The 27771-nt window shown below is 40.6% G+C and overlaps 1 protein-coding gene across 1 annotated transcript; it reads right to left on the bottom strand.

The window, feature by feature from the left end:
• Nucleotides 1–5148: 5148 nt before the first annotated feature.
• On the bottom strand, nt 5149–27370 carry rfk (riboflavin kinase). The gene is made up of 4 exons (XM_080189683.1): nt 26961–27370; nt 20521–20672; nt 14588–14690; nt 5149–5875 (listed from the first exon to the last, which is right to left on the bottom strand). Exons 1-4 carry the CDS (start codon nt 27040–27042, stop codon nt 5745–5747), a joined length of 468 nt encoding a protein of 155 aa, XP_080045809.1. The 5' UTR covers nt 27043–27370; the 3' UTR covers nt 5149–5744.
• Nucleotides 27371–27771: the final 401 nt, after the last annotated feature.

Raw genomic sequence — 27771 nt, 5'->3', positions numbered from 1 at the left:
TTGAAGGACAGAACTAATCTCCAATTGGAAGGGCAAGATTAATCAAGGATTGTCAGCATAGCTTTATCAGGGGAGATGATGTCTAATAAATTTGATCGAATTTTACAAGGAGGTGATTAGTTGTGTAGATGAGGGCAATGCAGTTGATATAGTTTACATAAACTTCAGTAAGGCTTTTGACAAGATCCTTCAAGGGAGACTGATCAAGAAAGTATGAGCCCATGGGACCCAGGACAACTTGGCAGATTGAATGCAAAATTGGCTTTGTGGCAGGAGGCAGAAGGTAATGTTCAGTTATTTTTTTGGTGACTAGAAGCCTGTGTCCACAGGCTTCTGCAATGATTGGTGCTGTGTCCCTTGCTGTTTGTAGTGTACTTAATGATCTAGGCATAAATGTGGAGGATATGATTAGATGACACAAAAATTAGTAGTGTGATAAACAGAGAGGAGAAAAGCCTTAGATTATGAGACAATAGAGATGGGCTGGTCAGATGGGCAGGACAAATAAAAGTTAACCCTGGAAAGTGTGAAGTGATGCATTTTCGGAGGGCTAACAAAGAAATACACAACGAATGGTAGGATGCTAGAGGGAACAAACATAGCTAGGGAGGCATGTTCAAAGATCCCGGAAGGCAACAGGATAATTAGATAAAGTGGTTAAGACAGCATATGGGAGATTTGCCTTTATTAGTCAAGGCATAGAATATGAATGCAGGAAGGTTATAATGGAGGTGTGTAAAATGCTCATTAGGGGACAGCTAGAGTACTATGTACAGTTCTGTTTACCATGCTATAGGAAGGATGTGATTGCATGAGGAAGGTTGCAGAGGAGATTCACCAGGATGGTGCCTGAGCTGGAGAATTTCAGCTATGAGGAGAGGTTGGTTTGATCAGGTTTGTTTTCATTAAAGCAGAGTAGACTGAGAGGGTCCTGATTGAAGTGTACAAAATTATGAGGGGCATAGTAAGGGTAGAAAGAAAGGAGTTTTTTTCCATTAAGAGAGGGATCAATAACCAGGGGGCATAGCTTTAAGGTAATTAGCAGGGAATTTGAAGAAAACTTTTTCATCCAGAGTATGGTAGGATTCTGGAACTCACTGCTTGAAGGGTGGTGGAGGTGGGAAGTCTCACATTTAAGACATATTTAGATAAGTACCTGAAATGCACAGCATACAAGGTTACGGATCAAATGCTAGAAAATTGGATTAGGATAGGTGCTCAATGGCATGGAGACAGTGGGTTGAAGGGTGTCTTTCTGTGCTGTAAAACTCTATGACTCTACAGTGAGAGGTTGCTTCCCGTTGCAGAAAAGTCTTGGACCAGAAGGTATATTCTCAGAGTATGGGACCACCCATTTAAGACAGGTGAAAAATTTCTTTTCTCAAATTGTGAAAATGTGGATTATTTACCACAGAGGGCTAGAGAGGATGGGCTTTAAAAGTCTGTCCATCTCATATTTAAATCTGGAAGAGAATCAAGGATTATGGGGATAAAGCAGGAGAGTGGAGTTGAAGATTATGATATCAGACAGGTGATGAACTCATTCAATGGTGGGGCAGACTTGCTGGGTTGAATAGCAGAAAATCACTCAGGTTCCTTGGGCAGCACCTTCCAAACCCACATTCACTATCATTCAGAAGTACAAGAGCAGCAAATGCATGGGAATACCAACTAGAATTCCCCTCCAAGTCATTCACTATCCTGAACTGATAACATATCATTCCATCTGTTACTGGGTCAAAATCTCAGAATTCTCTTCCTATCATAATTGTGGATGTACCTACACCATATGGACTGCAGTCATTCAAGAAGGCAACCCATTATCACCGTCACATGAGCCACTAGGGATGGGTAATAAATGCTGACCTAGCCCACATCTCATGGATTTTTAAAAATCCTTAAACAGACCCAAACTAACTTCTGCAGCAAATCACTTAAATGTTGTGCATGTAAAAGGAATATCCAATACAAACAGGCTTTTTGCTTTTGAAAGAAGCTTGTTCAGAAGACATATCTTTAAATTACCAATTGTTCCAGAATAAAGTGAATTAAACAAAATAATTTGTTTACAGGTCAACATACACAAACACGTTCATTTTTATTAGTTCATTGTGAGAATATTTGCACTTTAATCCAATTAACATTGTCAGAGTTGGGATTTATCTTCCTCACAGAACTTCACACTCAATCTTTGCATAACCAAGTACACAGTTCTCAATGTTGGAATTCTCCAAACAGATTTTCAGAAGACAAATCTAGTCTGATCTTTATTCGATACAGTACAAACCTACATTGAGGCTGAAAATGAATCAACCTTTCTGAAAATCTAAACATTGCAAGGGTAAACCACCTAGTCAGAATTTAATAATACAATAAGAAAACTTAAACTTGACTAGTTCCACATTTAAGAATTAAAAAGGAAATTATGCAAGTTACCAGAAAAATACATGCATGCTGTTTGGTCTCAATTTTCAATGTGACGTATGTAACAATCAATTTTTATTATGGCTTCTTATATTAACATATTTGTTGCACATTCCTCACAATGCATATCTAAGGGAAACAACGGACAGCAATACTTAAGCAAAACTTCTCATTTTCCCACTTGTGTACTGAAAACTTTACTACTTTTAAAATGGAGAAATGCATATGGAGTAGGAAGATTACCTGCATCTCAATTGCTTCTGAAAAACAGTGCAGTGGACAAGAAGAACTATTGAAAACATTACATTTCTTTCCTACTCATACCAGTATTCAATGAATATCTTAAAATTGTTCCCTCACCTGCAGAATTAAAAATTCCAAAATCTGCTTAAAACAAAGTAGTTCCCACTCAATTACTTTTAAAATCAGTTCAGTATTTCTTTCCTAATGGATAGAAATACATTGCAATTTTTTTCTAATTAAAAAGTAGAACGAGTTTAGTTTTTGCATAGTTTAACACTTACAATGCAGACAAGATTATGACTAAGACTGTAAATTGTGTGAAAAGTTAAATTTATCAGATTGAAATTTCATTAAAACTCCTTAGGCTCTCGTATAATACAATCCCTTTCCTACCGAACTATACATTAAAAAAATTAACTAACTTTGTTCTACTAAGGACCATGCTGTATACACTGATGTGGGCACATTCTGGTGGAGGAAAATGACATAAGAGCCAATCCTGTCTTTATGATCTTTTATGCTATGACTTCACAGATGGTTTCAGGTGCCTGACCTATTTTATGCAGTAGGCAAGGATCTGCTCCACAAACACCAAGAGTTCTAAGAAAGGCGCTGCAAAAATAGCTGGTTGTAAAGCAGACCTATAAAAATAAATTGGGAAGCCACTCAACTATCTACTTCAAATTCCACCCAGTGTCTAATTGCTGTTCAAAAGGGAGCCAGAGGCATTGAAAGCTTCTCTTATCCTGTCACGACGAAAGGAACGAGTATTCAGTGGGGACATCTATACTGCTCAAAGCCTACACAGAACAGTATTTAGGAGTTGTAGGGCCATCTCTGCTATGGCACTTGCAATGGGAAAATCATAAGACTTTAGCAGAGATGTGGCTGATTTCTGGGTACTCTCCAAGGATAAAATGTGAATGCCTTAATATTGATCAGCAATATGATACTCCTTCACAATGCATATTTATCATCTTAATCCATGTCAAAGAGGATGGTGACTGAATCATGAATGTCAATACCAGAGTTTACAGAATTTTTTTCCCAGCATGTGTTGATGCATACTTGATCAAGTGCAAAGGTATGACTTTCTTTTTGTAATGACTAACTTTGACAGTGCTAGCTTTGAGGTCAAGAAAAATAATTTTAATACAAATAAGCAGAGTAACAATGACTGATTTTACTAATAGAGTGCATCACAGAGGGATGTATGGGCCAGTAACATGCATTGCCACTGTGGAAAATCTAAAGCCCACGCATAGAGATGCTATGGGGATGTATTTATTACATATACAAGCATTGCCATTTGCTACAATGAACTTTGAGCAGCATTTGAAACCAGCAAAAATAGTGACTGTGTTTTCTTTTAATTGTGAAAAGGAAATTAAGGTGGCAAACAAAGATATTACAAATGTTCTTTTGAGAAGATAGCAAAAACAAATTTAAAGAAACTATAAAGAACAAAGTTGGTACCAAATGCCCTATAATGAGCTACTGGAGAGATAAGCAAGGTCTACTTGCTAAATTTATCTTGTACTCAGTAAAGCAAACTGGCACTCCAGGATAGCTCAGATCCTTACATACTCGATGGAAACGTAGCTAGTCATACAGATACAATTCTAGTCTCGGTTATCTGTTACTTTTTTTTAAAAATGAGATCACCATTGTATATTTTCTTCCCCAGCAAAACATTGCCTGGCGTCAACTAATCTATCAATGTATTGTGTGTTGTCATATATCTACAGGAACAGAATTTTAGTTGAATACATCACATAGCTCAGGAACACACCATAGAACAGGAATATTCCAAACAAAATCCCCAGACACATTGGAATCATAAAATCCTTCAGTACAAAAGGAGGCCATTCGGCCCATTGAGTCTGCACCGATCACAATCCCATCCAAGCCCTATCCCCCATGCATTTACCCTAGCTAATACCCCTTGACACAAAGGGGCAATTTAGCATGGCCAGTCCATCTGACCTGCACATATTTGGTCTCTGGGAGGAAACCCATGCAGACATGGGGAGAATACGTAAATTCCACACAGAGTGATCCAAGCCAGGAATCGAACCCAGGTCCCTGACGCTGTGACGCAGCAGTGCCAACCATTATGTCACACCAGAGTGAGTTTTGTTGATTTCAGCCATGGCTATAGTGTAAGTATTGATCAACATTTTCCCCAGTCACTACACAATGAAACCTGCTAAGAACTGCAGGTACATAAATAAGATCAAATTTAATTTTAATGTGTGTTTCAAGGTTGAAAAACATACTCACTTTGTTCAATTATCCAATCTACCCATTTTTCATTTTCTAGACTCATAGTTGTAGAATATTCACCTGGCATATTTGCAATTTAAGGGTGCCTTATGGTTGGGGTGCACTGGGATATATATATATATATATATATATATATATATAATATGTGTGTGTGTGTGTGTGTGTGTGTGTGTGTGTGTGTGTGTGTGTGTGTGTATGTGTATATTTCAGATTGGAGGGAAAATATTACTATACAACTCTCAAATACTATACTATAACCTGTTTAGAGGTTTTGTTTCATCTATCAGATATACAGAACATGCTAAAATTTGCTGTTCAAGGATATTGGTAAAATTATATTCTTGACATGCTTGTATGACATTCCTAAACCCTCTACATTAAAAAGGGTATTAACTCATTTTAGAAAATGAATTCATGCCTCATTTAAATTAAGACAGATATCAGAAGGCACATTAAGCAGTCACTCACTACAGCCACACAGTATCATTTCAGCCTTGCATCATTATGGTATCATTCTTTTATCAACTGAGCTTGTCAACATTAAAGCGCACAAACTCATCTAGATTTCAGTAGTCAAGTAGATGCAACAGCATAGCTAGCATCTGAATAAGTTTTTTTAAAAAACTAATTATTTTATTCATGAGCTTAACTCTGTACTAAACATCACAGACAAAATCTGGTTGGGATCAGCACAGTTTAAGATATTTTATGCTAGCTATCCAATTGTCTAAAAAGGTACATTTAACACAATGCAAGAAGCCACATTTGCACAAACTTTGGTTCTACTTTGGTCAATGGCCATTCATTATATTGCTTTCATTTGATTTGAAGAAGTTGTCATCCTTCATGGACTGGTGTTCTGGCAGATCTAGCTTCTCCTTTGCCTCAGAAATATCATTGTAAATGGCTGTAATCAGAGAATCTGAAACAAGACAGAATTTTTTTTAAATTAGTGAATTAACAAAACCAGCAATTAAGATTTAAAAACAAAATAAGTATAAAATGATAGACTGCCTTGGGTATAAAATTATTCAGAGCAATGCCTTTATGCAATAAAAGACCTAATAATGATCACTTGAAAGCTTTGCATTTCTTAATGTTCACTTCTATTCACATTTCCAGTTGAAAGTATTGGTGGAAGAGTCCCAAAGAATGATACTCCAATAAAAAAGGGCTCCTGGTAGGTTAGGAGAAAAATTGTCATGTACCTATCTGATGTTGCATAATTGATTGTCGTGATCACCTATTATGTTTAGAAAAGCTCAATAAAATTTTGAAGTGCCAATATACAATTTACAAGCTTCTACTTAATGCTTTTAAAATCTTTTCTATTTTTCATTTCATTATTCACTTGCAAACATACAGTTAACTACTGTGCACAGTGGCTTGCACTGTTGCCTCACAGCACCAGGGACCCAGGTTCAATTCCAGCCTTGGGTCATTGTCTGTGTTGTTTCCCCCTGGTGCTCCAGGTTTTCTCCCACAATCCAAAGATATGCAGGTTAGGTTGATTCGTCATGCTAAATTGATCCTAGTATCAGGGGGATTAGCAGGGCAAATATGTAGGGTTAAAGGAATGGGGCCTGGGTGGGATTGTGGTCGGTGCAGACTTTATGGGGCGAATGGACTCCTTCTGAACTGTAAGGATTCTATGATTCTACTAAATACAGTTGTTTATAAAAAACACAAAAAAAAGGAACTTTGCAGGACAGGGAGGAAAATCTGTTCAACATAGATTTTGCTGTGGTAATGACAGCAAAACCATCAGCATTTATCATCATTGCTCCACAGAAACTGACAGCAACTGTAGGTGTCCATAGAATGATATGGAAATACAGAAGTTGCTACTAACGAGTCCATTTTCCTCTATAACGAAGGTTATACAGATTCCCAGACTGAAATCTCCATGGCAAACATGGTCTTATGAAATCTTTCACTTCTACACTATTAGTATTGTTGCATAAACTTAAAAAAAAGTGCTATGCTGAATGGGCTGTAACTTGGTTTACGAAGAACATATTAGCATCAGAATTAGTGCTAAGCCCCCCCTTATTGGTTCATTTTAATATATGTGGATTGTCAAATTTCTCTAACATAATAAAAAGATCCACATTTTTAAAGTAATTTGTTCTAAAATGTATCTATATTTCAGCTTAAGCCATAGTCACATTTCATTGTGAAGTTAAATTAAGAAAGATATTAATTGGTTTTAACTTCCCAATTTTCTATGTGAATCCTTCTTTCCTAGAACAATACCCCATGGAACCAATAATTGAACAGTCTTTCTTCCAACTGGCAATTTACAATGAGACTGAATTAATTAATAACTTCTTAATAAAAGGATCCTCTAAGAAAGAATGAGCATATCTGATGAGCACATTAGAACGTAACATTCAGTTTGAGGATAAGAAACTTCTTTCTGAACTGAGCACAGAATTTTATGAAAAAAACTCTGAAGTGCGGAGTGTGAAATGGAAGAAAAACACGTCAAATTTTTTGGGCAAGCTCCCAGTCATATGGCACTTAGTTTAAAAAAAAAGAGAGCCAGAATACGATTCTCACCAGTAGGGGAGGGGTAGAGCCTAATCTTGCTGCTGAAGTCAGCCACTGAGCTCTTTGGATGCCATTATGCAAGTGCCACCATTGCATAGATCCCCCCCACCCTATGATCAGCCACTGCCCCCAGCACAGAATTCCCCATTCTCTGCCTCCCCCCATCTCAGGTCTTTCTGGATGCAAAGCCAAGTTCACTGACAAATCAGTGCTGGTAAGACCACAAGAGGCAAGTAACCAAGCACGATCGTAATTTTACACCTCTCGCCCTCTCTTACTGGCTTGCTTCGCCAATCAACTGGCAGGATGAGCCAGTAAGCTTGCAGCCCTAGTTCCTTAAACTTAGATGAAGGCATGTACAAAAATTATGAAGGTAGAATTGGGTAATGTGGACTGGAAAAAGTAACATGGTAGAAAGTAGTAGTAGTAGATATTTTAGCAGAAATCTCAAAACATATATTCTATTGAAAACAAAAGGCTCATCAAGAAAAATGAACTGTCTATGGCTAACTAAAGTAGTTAAGGTTGATATCAAATTGAAAGAAAGAAAACAAAAAGGAAGCAATGTGGCAAAAAAAAACCCAGATCGGATGATTGGAAAAAATTTTAGAAACCAGTAAACAAATAATAAAAAAAAGACAAAATTGATTAAGAGTGTAAAATAGCAAGAAATATGCAAAACAGACAACAAGAATTTCAATAAGTATATAAAAAGGAAAAGAGCCACTAAAGTAAATATTGAAGGGAATTAGTAAATAATAATGGGAAATAATAAAATTGTACAGATTTGATACAAGTGCTTGCACAGTAAAGAGCATCCCAAGGAAGGCAGAAAATCGGGGACAATGCGGAAGAAGGAACCTAAGGCAATCATTACCACTTCAGAAAAAATACTAGACAAACTAATGGGACTAACGGCTGACAAAGTCCATTGCACCTCATGACTCGCATCCCAGAATTGATAAGTTTTAGAATTCTTTGAGGATGTAAAATGAGTGGGTAAATGAGAACCAGTGGTTATAGATTCATTGAATCCTACAGTGCAGAAGGAGGCCATTCGGCCCATCAAGTTTGGATGGTGTATTTAGATTTCCAAAAGGTATTGACAAGATGTCAGATAAAATGATTACTTTACAAGAAAATAACGCATGGTGTTATTAGCACATAAAGAGGATTGAGCAACAGCAAATAAAATCAACAAGAGACAAATGGATCAATTATAGGTTGGAACAGAAATCAGCGCCAGGACCCAAATTATTTACAACCTATAATGGGCAAAGGGACTGAGTATACTGTAGCCAAGTATGCTGACAATATGAAGATGTGAGAAAGCAAGTTGTGAGGAGGACACAAAGGGCTGAATTTTCATTGCAGAGTTACGAAATGGGAGTTGGAATTGCCTTCAAGTCAGGCACAAGCCTTTGGTAGGAAGGTGACTTAAAGTAAAGCATTTTAATTGATACAGGGTAGAGATTTTCTGGCCCTATTCACAGCAGATGCAAATCCTGTTATGGCTGGAAACTTTTGAGAGAGAGTGCCATATAGGATTTCCATCAGGAAAATATCAGAATGAGATGCAAAATGGGCCCCCTGTGTTTTTTTGACAAAGTGTCAGATGATCTGGAGAGAAAATTTGCTTGTTTCCTCGGGGTTTCAGTCAGAACCTGACACACTGCCATTTTCTGGGAAAATTCCACCCATGGAGTCAGGTTCCTTGTCCAATTAGAACTACGAGGATAGAAACAGAAGTGAGTCAGAGAAGGTGGATTAGACATTGGCTCAGTGGAAGAAGCCAGAGAGTGGTAGTGGAGGATTGCTTCTGAGTGGAGGCTTGTGATTAATGGTGTGCCACAGGGATCATTGCTGGGTCCATCGTTGTTTGTCATCTACATCAATGATCTGGATGAGAATGTGGTAAATTGGATCAGCAAATTTGCTGTTGATACAAAGATTGGAGGTGTAATGGACAGTGAGGAAGGTTTTCAAAGCTTGCAGAGGGATTTGGACCAGCTAGAAAAATGGCAGATGGAGTTTAATGCAGACAAGTGTGAGGTACTGCACTTTGGAAGTACAAACCAAGGTAGAACATACATGGTAAATGGTAGGACACTAAAGAGTGCAGTAGAACAGAGGGATCTGGGAATAGATACATAATTCCCTAAAAGTGGTGTCACGGTAGATAGGGTCGTAAAGAGTGCTTTTGGAACATTCGCCTTTATAAATCCAAGTATTGAGTATAAGAATTGGAATGTTATGGTGAGGCCGAATTTAGAGTATTGCGCGCAGTTTTGGTCACCTAGTCACAGGAAGGATATTAGTAAGGTTGAAAGAGTGCAGAGAAGGTTTACAAGGATGTTGCAGGACTTGAGAAACAGAGTTACAGAGAAAGGTTGAATAGGTTAAGACTTAATTCCCTGGAGTGTAGAAGAATGAGGGGAGTTTTGATAGAGGTGTATAAAATTATGATGAGCATAGACAGTGAATGCAAGCAGGCTTTTTCCACTGAGGCTATGGGAGTAAAAAAAAAACTAGGACATGGGTTGAGGGTGAAGGGGAAAAAGTTTAAAGGGAATATTTGGGTGGGGGAGGGGTCTTCACAGAGTGGTGGGAGTATGAAATAAGCTGTTTAGATGAAGTGATGGAAGTGGGCACACTTTTAACATTTAAGAAAAACTTGGACAGGTACACGGATGAGAGAGGTGTGGAGGGATATGGTCCAGCTGCAGGTCAGTGGGACTAGGCAGAAAAATGGTTCGGCACAGCCAAAAAAAAGGGCCAAAAGGCCTGTTTCTGTGCTGTAGTGTTCTATGATTCTAAGTGGGGACTTAATTAGACTCCCCGTGGCAGCCACTGATTGCTTATTGAGTAAACACAGTAAAAAGTCTGACAACACCAGGTTTAAGTCCAACTGATTTATTTGATAGTAAGCTCACAAGCTTGCGAGGTTAAGCTCTTCTTCAGGTTAATGGAGAGTTCTGACCTCAGACAGAGCATATAAAACAGTCAGTTTACAGATTACTGATTAGAACGTGAATTTTTACACCTAACCTGCCATTCAAGTCCTAAAGTGGCTGACAATATGAGTGGAAGGAGCACTGATCACAGGTTAAAGAGATGTGTATTGCCTCCAGACAGTACAGTAAGTGAGGTTTTGCAAACCCAGGCAAGTTACAGGGGTTACTGATAGTGTGACATGAACCCAAGATCCCTGTTGAGACTGTCCTCATGTGTGTGGAACTTGGCTATCAGTCTCTGCTCAGCAACTGTGCTGTCCTGTGTTGTGAAGGCTGCCTTGGAGAATGCTTACCCAAAAGGTCAGAGGCTGAATGCCCGTGACCACTGAAGTGTTCGCCAACAGGAAGGGAACAGTCTTGCCTGGTGACTGTCAAGCGATGTTCATTCATCTGTTGTCGTAGCGTCTGCATGGTCTCCCCAATGTACCATGCTTTGGGACATCCCTTCTTGCAACGTATCAGGTAGACAACGTTGGCCAAGTTGCAAGAGTATTTACCGTGTACCTGGTGGATGGTATTCTCATGGGTTTGCAAAACCTCACTTACTGTACTGTCTGGAGACAATACACATCTCTTTAACCTGTGATCAGTGCTCCTTCCACTCACATTGTCAGCCACTTTAGGACTTGAACAGCAGGTTAGGTGTAAAGATTCACATTCTAATAGTAATCTGTAAACTGTCTGTGCTTTATATGCTCTGATGCCAGAACTCTCCATTCACCTGAAGAGCTTAACCTCGAAAGCTTGTGAGTTTACATCAAATAAATCGGTTGGAATTAAACCTGGTGTTGTCAGACTTTTTACTGTGTTTACCCCAGTCCAACACTGGCATATCCACATCATTGCTTACTGGCCCAAGGAAGGAAGTTGTTGATTGTACCAAAGCTTCCGTACCACCACAGAAGCAAGAGTCTACAGGAGAGTCAGTGGCTTGGCATCCAGTGCTAAAGACACATACCTTACACCTTGTTGTGGTCAGCAGAGAGGTGAAAAAGACAGGAAATTATCCCACATCTCTCTCATCCTAAATACCATCTACCTTGAAAGTCAGTCTCCTGCAGCACTAGGTCTTGTCATCTCCAGGTAACTTAGAAAATAGAAGCAGGCGTGGGCCATTTTGCCCTTTGATTCTACTCCATCATTCATTTTGATCATAGCCAATCATCAAATTCAACGTCCTGTTTCCCCTGTATCCCTTGATCCCTTTAGCCCCAACAGCTATATTTAATTTCTTCCCAAAGTCACACATAGGGCCTGGATGGGATGCTCTTTGAGAGTCAGTCTTCAACAGCAGGTCCTATGTTGAGGGTATAGCCTCTATCCTCTTGTGCCTTTTTCTTCCCCTGTGGTTTCATCTGTCCTGCAGAGGTTGTTGCCCCTTATCACCAGTGGCCCAGAATTTGGCAGTAATGCTCGACTGCCAACCTTTTTCAAGAACAGGTTACTTCCTGAACTTCAACACGGCCTACTCTTATGAGTTGGTAGTTCTGACCCCTGCACTTCAGCTCCCACAATGTCAGGGGTTGATGACCCCCATTCAATGCTCAAAAACTGAATGCCCACTCTCCTTGCCATCTGCACAGCGCCGTGGTTATCTCTGTTCTAAATGTCACAATTGCTCTATCTGTATTGCTGTTGAATGTGCATCCTTTCAGTCAGATGCTTCTTAGAGTTCTGCTTCTCACTCTGTCCCTTCTTCAAAAGGAAGTTGTCCTCTACAGCAATGCCTCCTACTCCTGTAAATCTATTTATTTTTCACCAAAATATATTTGAAGAAACAACTTTGACTGCACCCCTCATTATTCAAGGGGTTTATTATGCCAGTTTAAAAATGAAAATCATATTAAGGATATCAGCATTGCTGTCAATAGCATGTTACTTTCACTGTTTAATGTATGCAGCCTTGAGATATACCTTCACTGGGTTGAATTTTCTGGGAGGCCAGATGCTACTTTTTGCATGTTCTTCCATACAGCTCATTGAACCAGGGTTGGATATCTGGCATTTTGGTGATAATGCAGGACTTAAGATTATGCCACTCTGCAAGGTTACAGATTGTGATTCAATACATTTTTGTGTTGCTGCTGATGGCCCACAAAGCTTTGTAGATGTCCAATTTGGAGCATCTCCTGATCTAGCTTAGTAATTACCAAGCTTGGCATGGTAATTGTGCCACACTTGATAGAGGTTGTCCATACTGTGAATGAGAACTGGTCTTTACAAGGATAAAGATCGAGAGGAAGATGCTCTCTGCTTTCAGTTATAGGAAGAGTTCTAAAAAGAGTTAAAAAAATAAAAATAGCTGGCATCATTGATTTGTTCATCATCTCAGGCCTCAAGTGTCATACAGGCAGATAAAACCATAACAAGAAGCAAGACTTAATATATTGGCATTGCACAGGAATTCAAAACCAAGTAAAGGTATTCAGGTCATCTGCAGAGCCGTTTTTTCCAAATCACAAGTAGAATCTAGTGTCATTATCATGAATGCTGCATGTTGCAATATTTCATGTAAACAACCTGTACTCCCAAGGAAATATTCAAGTCTTTGGCTAACCTCTCCAGATTCCTCAGCTTTCATTTGAACACTTTCTCACCCTCACATTTGCTCCATTTGGGGGTCAAATCAGATATGCTCACATGGTGACCCCTTTAAAGTTCTCATTGCAACGAACCATGAGAGAAACTATTGGCGAGATCTTATCAGCTCAGCACGACAGTAGGCTGACATGTCAAACAGCAAAAAAAAAATTGTGTTTTTGCCCAATTTCTTGCCACTCACAAATTTGCCAGTTCCATTCTGCTGGCAAAATGAGCCTTGCATCCAGGCTTAGGGTCAGGCCTGTTGGGGGCAAGGGCAAACCCATGACAAGGGGTGCAGTGAAAGGGTGGTTGATGGGCTGGGCAGCAATCAGTGGGAGGCAGGGGGGAACTAGGTGACGTTCCAAGCAGGGATCCAAGAAGTGGGGGCAGGGTGGGTTGGTGGACATCTCCCAATGTACTGTGTTTATTGCACAGAGTGCCGTAAATTACCATCCATTTAGCTCGCTGAAAAAACCTCCAGCTTTCTCACCAGTTTTACACTTCTTTTGAGAACATTTAACCCTATATCTGGCAACGTCACAGAAAACACAATGGTAAATGCAAATCTAGTTTCCAAATAAAGCAATGAGTAGGAGACAATTGGGCCAGGACATCAGTGCAATTAAAACACAATTTTAAATTCTATTTCTGGTCCATTTGGCATATATTTTAATATATTTAAACAGCAAAAAGCACAGCAATTTGAGAAGTACAATTGGAAACAGTGCAAAAATTTCATTGCTGTACAGGTTGGGGAACTGGAAGATGCAAATCAGGACTGATACAGCACCCAGACTGGGAGTATTTTGGGGTAATTTACATGGGCAATATCAATAATTATGGACATCATAATTTACAATGACAAAGGAGACAGGAAGTGTGTAATTAAATATTTTGCACATGGAGATGAAGTAACAAATCTGGGCAGCAATTATCCCCCAGGAGAGATAAGTGGAGGCTGTACAGCAGGTTTCCTGATGGGCACCACGGCTGCCATACATCTCTAGCCACCAGAATTCCAGTGTCATCAGCTCCATGCTGGAAATCTGATTGTAATCTCATTAGCAGGCCCTGTACTGAAAATGCCTTTTCGGGAGGATGGCGAGGTGTGTGTGTGTGTGTGTGTGCGCGCGCGCGTGTGTGTCCCACGGTACCATACTGCTTGGGATCCATGGCAGTGGGAAGAAAAGGTCAGCCTGCTGGCCAGGAATCAGGAGACCTGCATGCAGTTTGGGCCACTTAGCATGCGCACTCAGCATATTACTGCTGGCCTCTCCAGTGGGAATAGGCCCTGCCTCTGGATTTCCAATGTGATTCACACTATGGCACTCTGATGCAAAGAGTGTGGGAGATTCATTTTGAAAGTCCTACTAAAAAAACAGTGGGATTTACTCCAGTTTTTTTATGCAAATTCAGCACTTAGAAGTTTTGGGGACAACGCCACACCTGCTTTTAACAAATGGAATTTCTAGTTCAAATCTTACCTAATGAGTCAAAAGACTTCTCTGCTCGGATATATCCAACAATAACTATGCTGAGAATTTCCCCATAAAAATCTTCCTTGAAAGTATGGATAATGTGTGTTTCCTGAAAATGCAAGAGGTAACAGCAGCTAAAAATTTGACATTCAATAACTGGACATTAAACATCTTTTATTATTTCACAAATTCTAAATTTTCACTAGAAAAAATATAGGTAGTACAGCTTACACTTAATTTTCCCCCATTCCTCTCATGGGTGGATTTCAATTTGCTCATTTGTGATGTAAGGTGGTTATGTCATAACATAAATCTGATTGTCCAACTAGTTTCATGGTTGAACCACAGTGGAATTAAAGCTTAAAACTAAGATGTGAAAAGATTTACTTAATTAGTGGGCTTTTGAGTTTTCATTATTCCCTAATCATTTAGAAATGTTTACTGCCATCAGAACTATTAATGACTTGATTTTAAGATGAGTAGCTACCCGTATATCCAATCCCATAAACAGTCTCTCTCTCCATTAACATATTTATTGGATCCCAGTCCCCCAAAGCTTCAAATTTTAAATCATCCTAATGTTTAAATATGGCTCTGGTTTTACTCGTGCCATTCTCTGGGCCACTGCCATACCATCAAACTCCCACTGAGAAGCAAAATACCGCAGGTGTAGAAAGCCTGAAATAGAAACAGAAAATGCTGGAAACACATAGCAAAGAGAAACAAAGGTCCATATTTTCTGAGCTCCAGGGCAGTGTAATTAGCAGGCATCCCAGCAAACTGTCCTGCCTATCCTTAACCACCCAGCCAATGGTTCTCAGATAAGGACTGCACAGCAATTGCCTGGGAAATTCAAAATGGGCACTTATGCTGCACTGGGAACCATTCAATAATGCAATTTAAATTGTAAACTCTAGATGGTTCCAACCATCATACAGCAATAGTTACCAGAAAAAAAAAATAAAACTATACTAGCTTCTAGGTAACTGGAGCATTCCCCCTCTCCCCTGACGCCCATCCCCAACTCTTGCCCCCCACCATCCCCCTGCATGGGACTGACCCCCTACTATCTATCCAAGCCCCAAGGGATTCCCCTGACTAATACTCATTGACTGCCAAGGGCGTCTCCCCTCACTACCACCCACAGACCATCCCACACAAGACTCCCTCACTAGCACATCTCAACTACCTTTCTGAGCCTCACAGAAATCATCAACCCCCTTCCCCTCCAAACAGACATCCTATTATTACTACCACTTGATTCCCCAAGGCCGCCCCACACAGACTCCCCAACCCATCACCCTACTAACCTCCGATTTCCCCCTCTTGGCCCAACCTGACCTCCACCTGCTGGCCCAGACACCTTTTGGCCAAAACTGATCCCCTGAGACCCCAGTCCTAATCCTCGCCACTTATCTAATACACTTGCCTCCTCTGTGACCTGTCAAGGCGCTTGGAGCTTTAAATTTATCTGATTTATGGCTATTGCTGTAACAAAGGAGCATGATTTACCTACCTTCGACTGAGCTATTCTTGACTGAAGGCTTTGAGAACCCACTGAACTACACAGCTCTCACCTGGTTTGAGTTGGAAGGATGGGCAATTTAGGAGTGGCTTCATTTTAAGGCAAGAAAAGTAGCAATCTGATTCAGTTGCCACTGCACTACAAGTTACAGGAGTTAAAAGTTAAAGTTTCAGGTCAATGATCCTTTGGAATTGGAAGAAGTTGGAGTTAATAGTTTATATGCAAATACAAAGGCAGGAAAGAAGGAGCAAACAAGAAGTGAGGCAAAAGGTCCGTTCCTTTTGGCAGGAAGTAGAAGCAGGAGTGACCAAATGAAAAGGAAGGTGGTAAATGGAACAGGAGGGAGAATAAAAGATGTATTTAGGGGTGCTGTATATAGCAACCGCAGAACCACAATCAGCATTCACTGCCTTAAAAACATGGGAGCACTGTTTGTGTTCTACAACTGTTAAAATCATCTGGAGTCTGGAAAAGTCATGACATGCATAATTACAAGTTGGGGTTCACTGGAATAATGCAAGCAGAAGGACAAAGGGGTCAGCTAGAGTAGATGATGAACTGAAGTAACAAGTAGCTCAGGGTCATGCTAGCAGACTGAAGAGTGCCTGCAAAGCAATCATCCAACCTAAAATTTGGTATGCCCAATCTTCTGAGCAGTAAACACAATGTAAAAGTACATTATTGGAAACATTTCAGAGAAGGGTTCCTCGGTTAATACCTGGCATATGCAGGTTGTCTTTTGAGGAAAAGTTAAACAGGCAAGGCTACATCCATTGAGGTTTAGAACAGTACAATGTGACTTGACTGAATAGAATACCTTTGGGATCTTGGCAAGGTAGATGTGAAAGAAGATGTTTTCTCCTTAGGCAAATCTAGAACTAGGGGGTTATTGTTCACAAATAATGTGCCCACCTATTTAAGACTGAGATGGAGATAACTTTTTTCTCTTAGACAGTCATGAATATTTGGAAGTTTCTTCTTCAAAAGGAAATGGAAACAGTCTTTGAACATTTTTAAGACAGAGGTAGATAGATTCTTGATAAGCAAGGGGGTGTTTGGTATAGGGGACAGGTGGGAATGTGGAGTTCAGGGTGCAATTAGATCAGCCATGAATGGTGGAGCAGGTTTGAGGGGCTGAGTGGATAATTCCTGCTCCTAATTCATATGTTAATTGGTTGAGCAAAGCAGAGTGTTCGCTGAGTACGTTGGAAGGATGGACCAGAGAGAGTTCCATTACCACCCCATTTGCTCTGTATCAACCTCCCCTTTTGTCAATCAATGAATCCTGCTCTCTACCCCATCGCAGACATTTCCTTTTGTTCATTTCTTCCCATCACCTGGCCCCTTTGTTCTTGACTGGGACTAGATAGTAAAGTGGAGTCAGGGTTGAGGATCATCCATGATCTTATTGAATGGCCCATTCATTCGACTATTTCTTATATTTTTAAGATTCTGGCTACCCCTCGTCTACTTTCTCTCTTCCCTATCCCCAACCCATCACCCTACCAACCTCCGATTTCCCCCTCTTGGCCCAACCTGACCTCCACCTGCTGGCCCAGACACCTTTTGGCCAAAACTGATCCCTTGAGACCCCAGTCCCAACCTTCCCACTTATCTAATACACTTGCCTCCTCCCTGACCTGTCAAGGTGCTTGGAGCTTTAAATTTATCTGATTTATCTGAAGGCTTTGGGAACCTACTGAACTACACAGCTCTCACCTGGTTTGAGTTGGAAGGATGGGCAAGATAGGAGTGGCTTCATTTTAAGGCAAGGAAAGTAGCAATCCGATTCAATTGCCACTGCACCACAAGTTACAGGAGTTAAAAGTTAAAGCAGCTATGTCTCAAACAACTGGGCATCATGCTCTTGAATTCCCTCCTTTTGCAACTCCATTTTCTTCTTTTCCTTCAAACCCATCTCTTGGCCATCCTTTTTAAAATCTCCTTCCTTCTCTCACCATCTCTGAAATGCCTTGGGATGTTTTTCTATTTTACAGATGCTATATAACTGCAATGTATTGTTGCTGGAACGCTTTTCATAGAATCATGTGCAGAAAGAGGCCCTTCAGCCCATCGAGTCTGCACTGAACACAATCCCACCCAGGCCCTATCCCTACATTTTATACCCACTAATCCCTCTAACCTATGCATCCCAGGCACTAAGGGCCAATTACTTAGTATGGCCAATCAACCTAACCTGCACATCTTTGGACTGTGGGAGGAAACCCACACAAATACGAAAAGAATGTGCAAACTCCACACATACAGTGACCCAAACCAGGACCCTGGAGCTTAGAAGCAGCAGTGCTAACCACTGTGCTACCGTGCCTTTATCTTTCAGTCAGCATCAGTCATCAGAGACCACCTGGAATGTTACCAAAGTTTTCTTTTGATTTGCATATATCTCAATTTGTGAACTGCTAATTGCCTTCCTGAATGTGAATGATCTTTGACATTGTGACATGAATATTGTTTGAACATTTGCCTGGGTCATAAGATTACAAAATAGATAAAAGTTGAGAAAGCCCATTTTTAACCATCAACCATTCAGAACAAAAACATTCATCTGATTACAATACATTTCTTAAATAACTAAAGATGTTTGCATCCACTAATCAATGTGGAATTCTATTTCATGTTTGTCATCCTATCTCACTATCAATTAGCCCTATTTAGCTTGTGTGCCTCAACAAGGTCCTCTCTCAGAGCCCTCCTTCTTAGGCTGATGAACCCAGTCTCCCATTTTTCTTTGGGATTAGGGTCAGCATCACTGGTCTTTTCTGAGAGAGGAGTCATCAGATAGTTTTATAAGATTAAAAAACTGTTTTTCTCTTTCAAACAGCTTTGCATTGAGCTTTAATGTATACTGGGATTAATTAGGATTCCTATTATATTTTCACATCATTTGAATGCAATTTGCCAATCTACTTCTGCAATTGAAATTGCTATAATGATTTCTGACACCACAATGTAAAAGAGGCACTTGTAAAGATTTAATGAAATGAAGAATTCATCTTTTTTACATGTAGAATTTCCACCATAGTTTTTGGACAAACTGAATATGTGCCTTAAGTTATCCCAGCTGAAAGTCTTTTTGTGCATCACTGACTAAAATTAAATACAATATTCAAGACTGGTCTGATCAAAGTTTTAATGGCAGCTGTGCTTCAGTTGGTAGCACTCTTGCCTCTGTGTCAGAAGTTTGTAGGTCTAAGTCTACAACAATCAAGGTTGAGATTCCAGCAAGTACTCACTGGTGGAGGTGCTATCGGCTGGATGAGATGCTAAATCGTGGCCCTCTAAGGCAGATATTAAAGATAGTGCTATAGCATTTTTTAAGAAGAACAGAAGAGTTAATTCTAGTTGCCTGGCCAATCAATATCACAAGCACGTTACAGACATGATCAAATTGTTGTTTATGAAGGGTTCTGTGCATAAACTGGGTGCCATGTTTTCCAACTTATAACACTGGACTACATTTCAAAAGTACTTCATTGGTTAAAAAGGTGCTTTGAGGCTTGTGGGTGATCATAAAAGGCATCACATAAATGAAAGTCTTGTGTCAATTTCATCTTTAAGATACCGACTAGTTTATAAATTAGAAACAGGGCCTTCAACTATCCAGGATGCCCCCATTATCACATATAATGCTCTGGAAATAAGTATTTCCTAGCCTTTAGAATGTTCTTATTCATTCTTAACTTTAAGATCTTAATGTTTTTATAGCAATGCTTCATATAACAATCTGTTAACAGTTTTTTTGGACATATGGTTACATTAAGTACTAAAAAAAAATAATCTTATCAAGGTTTATTTGAATAGTCTTTCAAATGAACCATGCTTTACAGACTGACAGCTTGAGCTGCTGAAAAGAATCCCTGGAGTCAAAAAAAAAAAATGGGTTTTCAGCTGGGATAACTTAAGTCACATGTTCAGTTTGTCCAAAAACTATGGTGGAAATTCTACAAGTAAAAAAGATGAATTCATCATTTCATTAAATCTTTACAAGTGCCTCTTTTACATTGTAGTGTCAGAAAATATTATAGCAATTTCAATTGCAGAAGTAGATCGGCAAATTGCATTCAAATGACGTGAAAATATAATAGGAATCCTAATTAATCCCAGTATACATTAAAACTCAACGCAAAGCTGTTTGAAAGAGAAAAACAGTTTTAATCTTATAAAACAATCTGATGACTCCTCTCAGAGCATGATACAAAGCTCAATCTTAGCAGAGAACAGCATTCAGCTAAGCTTTAATGCCTCCCAAAGTAAACAGCTTGCTGATATTCACTGTCTAACCTCATACACTTCAGAGAGAAAACAGAAACAAGCAGATAAACATATTGGCAATTTTACTGCTGTAGCTAAAATTAGCTAAGTCAAAGATAGATGTTTTAAACCAGTACTTTACCATAGATTTTTTTGTATTCTTATAGTATGGATTCCAACCAATGCTCATGACCATTTTATGTACATCTCCATGACCAACGCAGGCCCAACCATAGTATATACCAGTAGTGATATCTCCTGGCAAGTTGTCCACAACACTGTCTGGGAAGTTTGCTGTGGAATTAAACAAAGGACAGGTGAAATTTTCTTTTAAATATGTTAATTATGCATGTTGAAAGTGATGGATGGGATGCCAATCCAGCAGATTGCTTTGTCTTGGATGGCGTTGAGTTTCTTCAGTGTTGTTAGAGCTGCTCTCATCCAGGCAAGTGGAGAATGTTCCCTTGTGCTCTTGACTTGTGCTTTGTAGATGATGAACAAGCTTTGTGGATCAAGAGGTGATTGAGGCAATATAGATTAAGTTGGTTAAAAGACAGAAAATTGTTACAATTGATGGACGCTTTTGGACAGGATGGACATACAAAAGATACATAAGACAACAAATTTTTGGGAAAGAAAGTGATAAAATTTTGAAGTAATACAGGAGCAGACTGACACAGGAGGTCAAACATACAAATCTTTAAAACTGAGATAAAGTTGATAAAACTGTGAGGGGAAGTATGTGGGATCATAATTGGGGCTTAAAGTCTGTTAGAAAAATCATCAAATCAATGGTTAGGTCAACTTACTTAGTGTTGGGAACCATACCTTGGAAAGGAGCACAGTGCCACACAGAGGAGTGAAAAGATAGATCCATTATTGTTTACCTTGTGCATTTCCTCTTCTAGCAGTCCACCTGTGGCAAATGTACCCTCAGCTGTCTTATGTATCTTTTGTATGTCCATCCTGTCCAAAAGCATCCATCAATTGTAACAATTTTCTGTCTTTTAACCAACTTAATCTATATTGCCTCAATCACCTCTTGATCCACAAAGCTTGTTCATCATCTACAAAGCACAAGTCAAGAGCACAATGTACCTAAAGCTCTGGAATTCTCTCCCTAAATGTCTTCATCTCTCTTCCTTTAAACAAAACTTCCTCTTTGATTGAGCTTTCAGTCAACTGCTCTAACAGCTCCTATGATCCAAGAGGTTTTAATTATGCAAGAACTGAGAAACTGAAGGGATAGCCCGGGAAACTATAGGCCAGTGAGTTTAACGTCAGTAGTAGGCAAGTTGATGGACAGGATTCTTAGGGATAGGACGCATGAGCACTTAGAGCATTGCAATCTAATTAAGGATACGCAGCATGGCTTTGTAAAGGGGAAGTCTTGTCCTACGAATCTGGTAGAATTCTTTGAGGAGGTGACAAAAACGGTTGATGAAGGACAAGCCGTTGATGTCGTCTATATGGATTTCAGTAAGGCGTTTGACAAAGTCCCTCGTGGTAGGTTGGTAGAGAAGATTAAAGCTCATGGGATACATGGCCAGGTATCTAGATGGGTAGAGAACTGGCTTGCAAAGTGGAGTCAGAGAGTAGTAGTGGAGGGGTCCTTTTCTAGCTGGAGGTCTGTCACTAGTGGTGTGCTGCAGGGCTCAATACTGGGACCTCTTCTCTTTGTAGTGTATATAAATGATTTGGAAGAGGGAGTAGGTGGTGTGATCAGCAAATTTGCTGATGACACCAAGATGGCTGGATTGGCGGGCAGTGAGGAGCACTGTCTGGCAATACAATGGGATATTGATAGGCTGGTAGATTCGGCAGATACATGGCAAATGGAGTTTAATCCAGATAAATGTGAGGTGATGCATTTTGGCCGGAATAATGTAGGGGGGAGTTATATGATAAAGGGTAAGCCCTATAAGGAGTACAGAATCGCAGCAAGACCTGGGGGTGCAAGTGCACAAGTCTTTGAAGGTGGCAGTGCAAGTGGAGAGTGTGGTGAAGAAAGCCTATGGTATGTTAGCCTTTATAGGAAGGGGTATAGAATATAAGAGCTGGAGTCTAATGTTGCAGTTGTACAGAATGTTGGTTAGGCCGCATTTAGAGTACTGCGTCCAGTTCTGGTCACCTTTCTACCGGAAAGACGTGGAGAACCTGGAGACAGTGCAGAGGAGGTTTACCAGGATGTTGCCCGGTATGGAAGGACTGGGGTATGAGGAAAGATTGAATAAATTGGGGCTCTTTTCCCTTGAAAGACGGTGACTGAGGGAGGGATCTAATAGAGGTATATAAGATTATGAAAGGTATAGATAGAGTAAATGGAAGTAAGCTATTTCCTATGATAGAAACACATAGGACAAGGGGCCATGGGCTTAAGGTGAGGCGGGGGGGGGGGGGGGGGGGGGGGGTGGAAAGAGGTATAACACAGACATTAGAGGGAGGTTTTTCACAGAGGGTAGTGGGGATATGGAATGCTCTGCCAAGTAAGGTGGTGGAGGCAAGCACGCTAGAGTCATTTAAGAGTAACTTAGACAGGCACATGACTGGGTTGGAGATGGGTGGATATAGGAGATTGTTTTAAATAAGGGTCATTAGCATTGGGGCATCCCTGGTAAGGCAAATGGATATGGTACAACAATAATGTTTTTTTCTCTTTTCATTCACAGGTTTTAAGTCGGTCCGCCTTGTGTCCAACGAGGGGCATACACACAATGGGTCGTACTTGGGCTGCTCTTGGTTGTTTGAGATTGGCCTAGTGCCTCATGTCGTCAGTGTGTGCCTAAACTGGACCACATACTGGGCAAGACGACAGCTCAGTGACTATCACTGATTGCTGTGCAGACACATGGATTTGGGCCAGTGTCTGTGGGAGTTTGCGCATTCTCCCCGTGCTTGCGTGGGTTTTCTCTGGGTGCTCCAGTTTCCTCCCACACCCCAAAGATGTGCTGTTAGGCTGACTGGCGGTAATAAATTGTCCCTAAATTAGTTTCCCTCAATGTGGATAGCCATAAAACATTAGACAAGGGTCATCTTTTTTGGAGGGGGGGGGGGGGGGAGGAGGAGGAGGAGGAGGAGGAGGAGGAGAAGAAAAAGAGGACTGGTGGTGTTAAGATGGCAGCGTGGGCTCATTGGGCCAAAGGGCCTGTTTCCCAGGCTGTTTTTGTTCTTCTTTGTATAAATTAGAACAAGTACAATAAAGGAGCCAGCAGAAAAATCAAAAAAAAGGAAAGACTTTAATGTGCAAATAGGGAATCGGTTCGTGAGTCAGAAATCTTAAGGTTTAGCTCTTAGGTCAACAATGGAGGGAGCAGTTATATGGAAATGAGAGAAAGTGGAGTTAATTGTGCCTGGTTTTGAAAAAGCATTATTCTAATTCAGTCAAGAGGCTGTTCTTTAAACATCATTAAGGTCTGCTTATTAAGAAAGCAAAAACAAAGATTTTGTCAGAGGACGTTATCATTATTTCTGTGCATCAAGGTGGAACTGTCATGCATTTCATAGAAGTCATAAAATCCTATGGGGCAGAAGGAGGCCATTGGCCCATCAAGCTTGCACCAACAATAATCCCATCCCAGGCCCTATCCCCACACACTAACCCCACTAATCCCTTTAACACACACATTTTAGATCACCAATGGGTACTTTAGCACAGCCAATCAACTTTACTCACACATCTTTGGACTATGGGAGGAAACTGGAGCACCAGGAGGAAACCCACATGGACATGGGTAGAACATACAAACAACACAGATTGTGACCCAAGCCAGGAATTGAATCCAGGGTCCCTGGAGCAGTGAGACAGCAGTGCTAACCACTTTGCCACTATCCCACCCAAATTTGCTTTATAAGTTAAATTTATAAATCTAAAAATGAGAGAATTACTGCAGAATGGCAAAAAACAGCCACACTTTAAACATGCATTTAAGTAGCACATTTAACAAAATAATACATCCCAATACCTTCACAGGAATGTAATCAGACCAAATTAGACTGAATTAAACCAAAGAGCGATATACTAGTACAACTGACTAAAACCTTGTGTAAAGAGAAAGGTTTAAGGAAAGAAGGACAAATAGTTTTAAGGAGGGAACTCCACAGCTTATGGTTTTGAAGGCTGAAGAAATAGCTGCCAGTTGTGGTGTGAAGTAAGCAGGAAATGCATAAGAGACCAGAGTTGGAGGCAGAGAGTTGCAGAGATAGATAGGTGAAAAGATGTTCAAAGCATAACCTAGATTCCAAATGTACTTGGCATGCTGTTGGCCTTGATTCCATTATCATTTAATCAATTAGAACCAAGCTGAATTAGGAAAAACCCTATTCAGTTAGAGCATCAGAACACAGTTGGAGTATTGCAAATTTAAAAAAAAAGCAAAGTTTATTTATTAGTTACAAGTAAGGCTTCATTAATACTGCAAAGAAGTTACTGTGAAATTCCCCTAATTGCCACAGTCCGTGCCTGTTCATGTCAATGTGCCTAACCAGCACGTCTTTCAGATCGTGGGAGGAAACCGGAGCACCCGGAGGAAACCCATTCTTGAAACAACTCAAGAGTTTGTTAGATATTTGAAAACAAAGTATTGCATGTTATGAAACTATTAATTTAGAACTGTGCAAAAATAAAGGAGAACAAAAGCAAAATGCTTAAGGCAACAAAGTAAAGTCAAAATAATTGTGTTTATAATGTCAACAGAAAACTTCAGGTAGGAACAAATCATATGAACATTATATTATGCCAAAGACAAAGGTTTTTTAAAAATCAGATATGAGGGAGCCGCAGTACAGCATAACAGGGGGGAACTGGGCTGTCATGGTGTGACAAGTCAGGACAGGAAACGTAAACAAAAATATACAACACAGAGCAAATCCAGGGTTGTAAATGACAGTAAAAAAGCTAAATGCTCTTTTGCAAATGCTTCGTGCATTCAGAAATAAGATAGATGAGTTGATGGCACAGATTGCAATCTACGAGTATGATGTATTGGCTATTACAGAAATGTGGCTGCAGGGTGACTAGGACTGAGTGCTCAAATGTTCCAGGACATACAATATTCCAAAAGAACAGGCCAAAGGTGAAAATAGGTGGGTAGCATTAATCAAGGAAAGTTTCAGAGTAGTGCTGAATCATGATATAAAAGGTAGCGATGTAGAATTGGTTTCGATTGAAATCATGAATAGCAGAGAAGGAGGACAAGGGTGGGAGAAGTCTATAAACTTCCAAAATATAACCTTTCAAGAAGTCAGAATATAAATGGTAAAATATCAAGGGCATGTTTGAAGGGAACTGCAATTACCATGGAAGCTTTTAATCTGCATATTAATTGGACAAACCAAACCACCAAGGATAGCGTAAAAGAAGAATTTGTGGAGTGCATCAAGAGGCAATAAATAAACTTTTAGATAAAGAGCTAGTCATTTAAAACAGTTTTTCTCACCGAGGTTGGGTGAATCTCTGGAATTCTCTGCCACAAACAGCAATGGAGGCTGGATCATTAAAAGTATTCAAAGTGGAGATGGATAAATATCTGATTGACCGAGGAATAAGGCTATGGAAAAACGGCACTGAAAAGGATTGGAGGTCGGCATAAATCAGCCATAATCGTATTGAATGGCAGGGCAGGCTTGAAGGGTTTGATGGTCCATTCCTTCTAGATCTTGCGTTCATTTAAAGGGAGAGTATCTTAAAAAGTCAATGCATTCTTTAGACTCCTCTCCATTCTAAAACACCCTCATTAACGTTAAAATCTGATAATTTATCTAATTGTGCTTTGTGGAACTGGTGCACGTTGTTTGCCTGCTCACAATAGTGACTGCACTCCAAATTTCTTATATTGACTGTGCAATGCCTTGGGACATCCCAGGATTGCAACATAAACGCACGTTCTTTTTCTCCTTTTACTTAGCACTAGTTTTCCAACACGCCTCACTTCGTTACGCAAAAGAGGAAGCTGACTAAAAAAAAGGCGAGTTTAAGAGTGATACAGCAAAAATCAACTGCTGCTGGATGATCATTAACTCAGGGTAAGTCAAAAAATTTCATCAAGTCTTCCAACGTAAAAAAAGCTGTCTACAACGAAAGTGTACCACAGTCCAGGATTACGTGTTGAGAGATGCAGTGAAGCCTGGAACAGCAGCTGAAAAGACCATTGTCTAAAGGTTCTGCTGAAGCCTTTGGGCTGTTACGTTTGACATGAAGTGATTCTTGCAAATATAACCTATAAATGAGGTGCCTCATTACCCTTACAGAGTGTCACACAGTGTACTGAAAGACATTGAACTGTGTTGCACCTGACACAATGCCAACCTGCTCTTATGCAACCCACTTTTCCCAGTTTTAAAAACAGTATATTTTGGTGAAAGAACAATCTGTGAAAGGACCCTAAGCCGAGTAGGAGAGCTGATTCCCTGGGGCGGGGGGCGAGGGAGACACGACCCCAATATTAGGAGCGAGGAAATCGCATCATATCCGAGCGAGTGGAGAATGTACCAGAAAAGCCCCAGCTGTCACCCAGAAAACCCGACACGGATCAACCGCAGGATTCCCCGGTCACCTTGATGTCGCCGGCCGCTCTCTGCCTTTACCTGTGCGGATCCCCAGTTCTCTGCTGCCTCGGCCAAATCCACGCACCACCTCCCCGCGACAGAAATACGGCAAACTCCTCATGGCCCCGGGTCAATCGATCTCCGCTCAGAGGGAGCCAGGGCTACGGACAAACCAAGGCTACAAAGCTGACAGTCGCTGGCCCGGCCCCCGGCTTCCCTTAACCAGCGGCTACCTCAACGCGATCAGACCCACAAGCTCTGGTAATCGGTCGCACGATTTCTCAGCAAACTGCTCTTACAGGAACCGGCCTTTAAACACCGGCCCTTCCGGATTTCTCGTCGCTGTTTCCTCCCTCTTTCGCATAACAGAAGCTGAGGCCCACTGATCCTGCAGTAGCGCCACCTGCTACCTGGAGGACCAATGTGCCAGTGCTGTCTGGAAAGCCACAATGACAGCGCTGCCTGAGGACCAATGTGACAGCGCCGCCTGCTGCCTGGAGGACGCATCACTCCGCGTCAGGATGCGGACCAATGTGACAGCGCCGCCTGCTGTCTGGAGGGCCACAATGACAGCGTTACCTCCTGCCTGGAGGACTATGTGATGCCACCTACTGTCTGAAGGACCAAAATGGCAACGGTGCTTGCTGCATGGAGGACCTATGTGATAGCGCCAACCACTGCTGGAAGACCAATGTGACAGTGTGCCACCTTCTCCCAGGAGGACCAATGAGATATTGCTGCCTGGGGGATCAAGCATAGCATCATTACAACACAGAAAAAGGCCACTCAGCCCATCATGTGTGTGCTGGTTTAATGACCTCCTTTGTGTTATGAGGTGACCAGAACTACA

The sequence above is a fragment of the Carcharhinus amblyrhynchos genome, chromosome 5, assembly GCF_965287045.1.
Source record: "Carcharhinus amblyrhynchos chromosome 5, sCarAmb.v2.hapA, whole genome shotgun sequence".
Taxonomy (NCBI): domain Eukaryota; kingdom Metazoa; phylum Chordata; class Chondrichthyes; order Carcharhiniformes; family Carcharhinidae; genus Carcharhinus; species Carcharhinus amblyrhynchos.
This window is presented reverse-complemented; position numbering and strand designations above follow the sequence as displayed.